The 4,798-nt window shown below is 50.0% G+C and overlaps 1 protein-coding gene across 1 annotated transcript in view; it reads left to right on the forward strand.

Annotated features, from left to right (window-relative positions):
* Positions 1 to 1,283, forward strand: part of LOC120296839 (NAC-alpha domain-containing protein 1-like) — a 52,984-nt gene extending 51,701 nt beyond the window's left edge. The window contains exon 9 of the mRNA XM_039318866.1: positions 1,045 to 1,283. Coding sequence (XP_039174800.1) covers positions 1,045 to 1,059 — 15 coding nt within the window. The 3' untranslated portion in view covers positions 1,060 to 1,283. The remainder of the gene's footprint in view (positions 1 to 1,044) is intronic.
* The last annotated feature ends 3,515 nt before the right edge of the window (positions 1,284 to 4,798 follow it).

Consider the following 4,798-nt stretch of genomic DNA (forward strand, 5'->3'; position numbering starts at 1 on the left):
ATGGAATATAGAATAGGGGAAGGAGAGTAGAATAGAATAGAATAGAATAGAAGAATAGAATAGAATAGAATAGAATGTAGAATATAATATTTTAATAGAATAGAAGGAGAATAGAATAGAATAGAATAGAATAGAATAGAATAGAATAGAATAGAATAGAATAGAATAGAGAGAAAGTATGGAATGGAATGAATGGAAGAGAACAGAAGAGATAGAATGGAATAGAATAGAATAGAAAGAAAATATGGAATGGAATGAATGAAAGAAGAGAGAATAGAATAGAATAGAATAGAATAGAATAGAATAGAATAGAATAGAATAGAATAGAATAGAAGGAATGAAGAATAGAATGTAGAATATAGAAAATAATCTTTTAATAGAATAGAATATAGAATAGAATAGAATAGAATAGAATAGAATAGAATAGAATAGAATAGAATAGAATATAGAATGGAATGGAATGGAATATAGAATAGAATGCAGAATGGAAGGGCAGATTTGAGAGGAGGAGAAGGAGGAGGAAGGAAGGAAGGAAGGAAGGAAGGAAGGAAGGAAGGAAGGAAGGAAGGAAGGAAGGAAGGACGGACGGAAGGACGGACTGTGGGGTCCATGATGCTCTCTGAGCTGGGTGGTTTCCTTGCAGACGTTTCCTGACCCAACTAGGGAACATCATCAGTGTTGGGAGGGGGGATTGCGTAGAGGAGTAAGAGGAGCAGCAGCAGGAGGACTGTACGATTATGTGAATTTGCCCTCCTAGCACTGATGACATTCCCTAGTTGGGTCACGAGACGTCTGCAAGGAAACCACCCAGCTCAGAGTGCACCCGGGATCCCCCAGTCCTTCCTTCCTCCAACTCCTCCTCCTCCTCCTCCCTCCCTCCCAGCCCTGATGACGTCCCCTAGTTGGGTCACGAAAGACCCCCCCAGTCTTTCCTCCTCCCTCCTCTCTCCCAGACCTGATGACGTTACGTAGCTGGGTGGCGAAAGGTCGGCGAGATAAATACGCCTCACTTGACGCTTGTCTTCTTCCCGTTGTGTCTTCCAGGAGCTGACCATGTAGTGACCGGTGGGGGGACGCCCACCCACACACCCCCTCCGACACCGCCCCGCCAGGCTCTGTCCCCCCTCCCTCCCTCCCCCCCACTTCTGTATAGATGCCCACTCGCCCATAGCCAAGGCAGCCAGCTCTGCTTTCTTGGGACTTGCAAAGACTTTACTCCCGATTCTTCTACACCAAGGATGCTCTCGCTCAATAAACGGTATATTCACTCCCGCTTCAACCTCCCCCCGGCTCCGTCTCTGCTTGGGCCGGGCGTCTGATCCGCTTAGCGACCGGCCCCCGAGTAGCGACGAGGAAGAGGCTGCAAAGAAGTGACTTGGGGGCCGCCGTTCACTACTTAACGTCCCCCGTGACGGACGCGGGGAGAGCAATGGACGTACTTACGACCGTTGCTGTGGGCCCAGGGTCTTTTCCGACGTGAACCGGGTGACTCACGGAAGGACGAGGGAGGGGAGAAAGGACGTAAAACGGGGCCCAAACCCGCTCCCTAAATGACTCGCTTTATGACGGAGGTTTTGGGGGGGCTCGGTCGTGGTCGTAAAGCGAGGACCGCCTGCATTTGCTTGGGTCTTGGATGGGTCTCGAGGCGTTTGTCCTCTCGCCGGACCACGGAGTGGTGGTTTCCTGCGTCTGTTGGGCTACTGGCAGAATGACAAGTGTGGGGAGGGACCTCGGAGGTCATCTAGTCCGACCTCGGAGGTCATCTAGTCCAACCCCGTTCAAGCAGGAAACCCTGACAGAATGACGAGAGTTGGAAGGGACCTGGGAGGAGGAGAAGTTGAGTGGGGACGTTGAGGCTCTGTGAAGATGGTCATTTTCTTGCAGACGTCTCGTGACCCAACTAGGGAGCATCATCAGTGCTAGAAGGGAGGAAGGAGGAGGAGGAGGAGGAGGAAGAAAAAAAAGGACTGTGGGGTCCTTGATGCTCTAGGAGTCTAATATTCTTCTCGCAGACGTTTCAGGACCCTACCAGGTAATATCATCAGTGTCAGATCCCTGAGGCGGAATCGAATTCAGCCAGAATTTGGGATTCTTTTCCTCGCAGGCTTTAGCAGAAGTCGGAATGAATTTTCCTGGGGGGTGTGTGTGGGGGGGGAATGGGCAGGTTTAGGACTCGAATCCCCCGCGCGAAATCGGAACTCGTGCGAAACGTCAAGATCTTTTAGCCTTCAAAGCCTTTTTTCGATTCCACTTAGGTAACGCTAGGCTGCTCCTCACACAATTACACACTGTCGAATCGTCACACGCGAGCTGCACGTGGAGAGCTATTTTAAGCATTGTTTCTCTGCTGGGCAGCCGGGGATGCAATTTTGGGGAAGAACACGCCAACATAACAATTCAGGCAAGTCCTCAACTTGCAACCCTTCGTTTAGTGACCATTCTAATGGACAACGGCACGGATAACAATTTACGACCACCGCAGCACCTTTATGGTCACATGATTGAAATTCAGGCGCCTGGCAACCAACTCGTATTTATGACAGTCGCAGCGTCCTGGGGCCATGTGATTAAAATTGACATGCTTGGCCACTGATTCGTATTTATGACGGTCGCAGCATCCCGTGGTCACATGATTAAAATTGACACGCTTGGCCACTGATTTGTATCTGACGGTCGCAGCGTCACATGATTAAAATTGACACGCTTGGCCACTGACTCGTATTTATGACGGTCGCAGCGTCCCGTGGTCACACGATTAAAATTGACACGCTTGGCCACTGACTCGTATTTATGACGGTCACAGCGTCCCGTGGTCACACGATTAAAATTGACACGCTTGGCTACTGACTCGTATTGATCACGGTCACAGCTTCCCGGGGTGACGTGATTAAAATTCAGACGCTTGGCAACCGACTCGTATTTATGACGGTCCCACAGCATCCTGGTGTCCCGTAATTACAATTCAGACGCTTGACCACCGACTCGTGTTTATGCCGGTCGCAGCATCCTGGGTTCAGGTGATTAAAATTGACACGCTTGGCCACTGACTCGTATTTATGACGGTCGCAGCGTCCCGTGGTCACACGATTAAAATTGACACGCTTGGCCACTGACTCGTATTTATGACGGTCGCAGCGTCCCGTGGTCACACGATTAAAATTGACACGCTTGGCCACTGACTCGTATTTATGACGGTCGCAGCGTCCCGTGGTCACATGATTAAAATTGACACGCTTGGCTACTGACTCGTATTGATCACGGTCACAGCTTCCCGGGGTGACGTGATTAAAATTCAGACGCTTGGCAACCGACTCGTATTTATGACGGTCCCACAGCATCCTGGTGTCCCGTAATTACAATTCAGACGCTTGACCACCGACTCGTGTTTATGCCGGTCGCAGCATCCTGGGTTCAGGTGATTAAAATTGACACGCTTGGCCACTGACTCGTATTTATGACGGTCGCAGCGTCCCGTGGTCACACGATTAAAATTGACACGCTTGGCCACTGACTCGTATTTATGACGGTCGCAGCGTCCCGTGGTCACACGATTAAAATTGACACGCTTGGCCACTGACTCGTATTTATGACGGTCGCAGCGTCCCGTGGTCACACGATTAAAATTGACACGCTTGGCTACTGACTCGTATTGATCACGGTCACAGCTTCCCGGGGTGACGTGATTAAAATTCAGACGCTTGGCAACCGACTCGTATTTATGACGGTCCCACAGCATCCTGGTGTCCCGTAATTACAATTCAGACGCTTGACCACCGACTCGTGTTTATGCCGGTCGCAGCATCCTGGGTTCAGGTGATTAAAATTGACACGCTTGGCCACTGACTCGTATTTATGACGGTCGCAGCGTCCCGTGGTCACACGATTAAAATTGACACGCTTGGCCACTGACTCGTATTTATGACGGTCGCAGCGTCCCGTGGTCACACGATTAAAATTGACACGCTTGGCTACTGACTCGTATTGATCACGGTCACAGCTTCCCGGGGTGACGTGATTAAAATTCAGACGCTTGGCAACCGACTCGTATTTATGACGGTCCCACAGCATCCTGGTGTCACGTAATTACAATTCAGACGCTTGACCACCGACTCGTGTTTATGACAGTCACAGCGTCCCGGGTTCAGGTGATTAAAATTGACACGCTTGGCCACTGACTCATATTTATGACGGTCGCAGCATCCCACGGTCACATTTCAAATTCAGACGCTTAGCAACCAACTCGTATTGATGACGTTCGCAGCATCCTAGTGCTCAAGCAGGAGACCCTATACCATTTCAGCCCAATCTCTTCTTTAAAACTTCCAGTGATGGCACACCCACAACTTCTGGAGCAGTGGTTCTCAACCTTTTTAATGCCGTGACCCCCCAACCGGTCGTAAGTCGAGGACTACTCAACCGGTCGTAAGTCGAGGACTACTCAACGGGTGCAGCACCGTTTGCAGAATGGGACTTTTGGCGGGCTCAGCAGGGCAGAGACAGCCTGGACAATTCCTATTGGCTTTGGAAAGCCAATAGAATGAGACTCTATTCAAGAGAGTCTCTTCTATTGGGTTTCCAAAGCCAATAGAATAAAAGGGAGGAGCACAGCTAAGGAAAAGGGGGAAAAAATGGCGGACTGCGTTGTTTGGCGACCCCCGTGAAATGGTGGTTCGACCCCAAATGGGGCCCCGACCCACAGGTTGAGAACCACAGTTCTCGAGGCAAGCCACCATTTGTGTTCCCCACCACACTCCCACCCCTCCGGTCCTCATTTTCCCAGACACGAAACTGACAAGGG

This window comes from Crotalus tigris, unplaced genomic scaffold (assembly GCF_016545835.1).
Source record: "Crotalus tigris isolate CLP2741 ecotype Arizona unplaced genomic scaffold, ASM1654583v1 scf7180000021611.299338, whole genome shotgun sequence".
In the NCBI taxonomy this organism is placed as follows: Eukaryota; Metazoa; Chordata; class Lepidosauria; order Squamata; family Viperidae; genus Crotalus; species Crotalus tigris.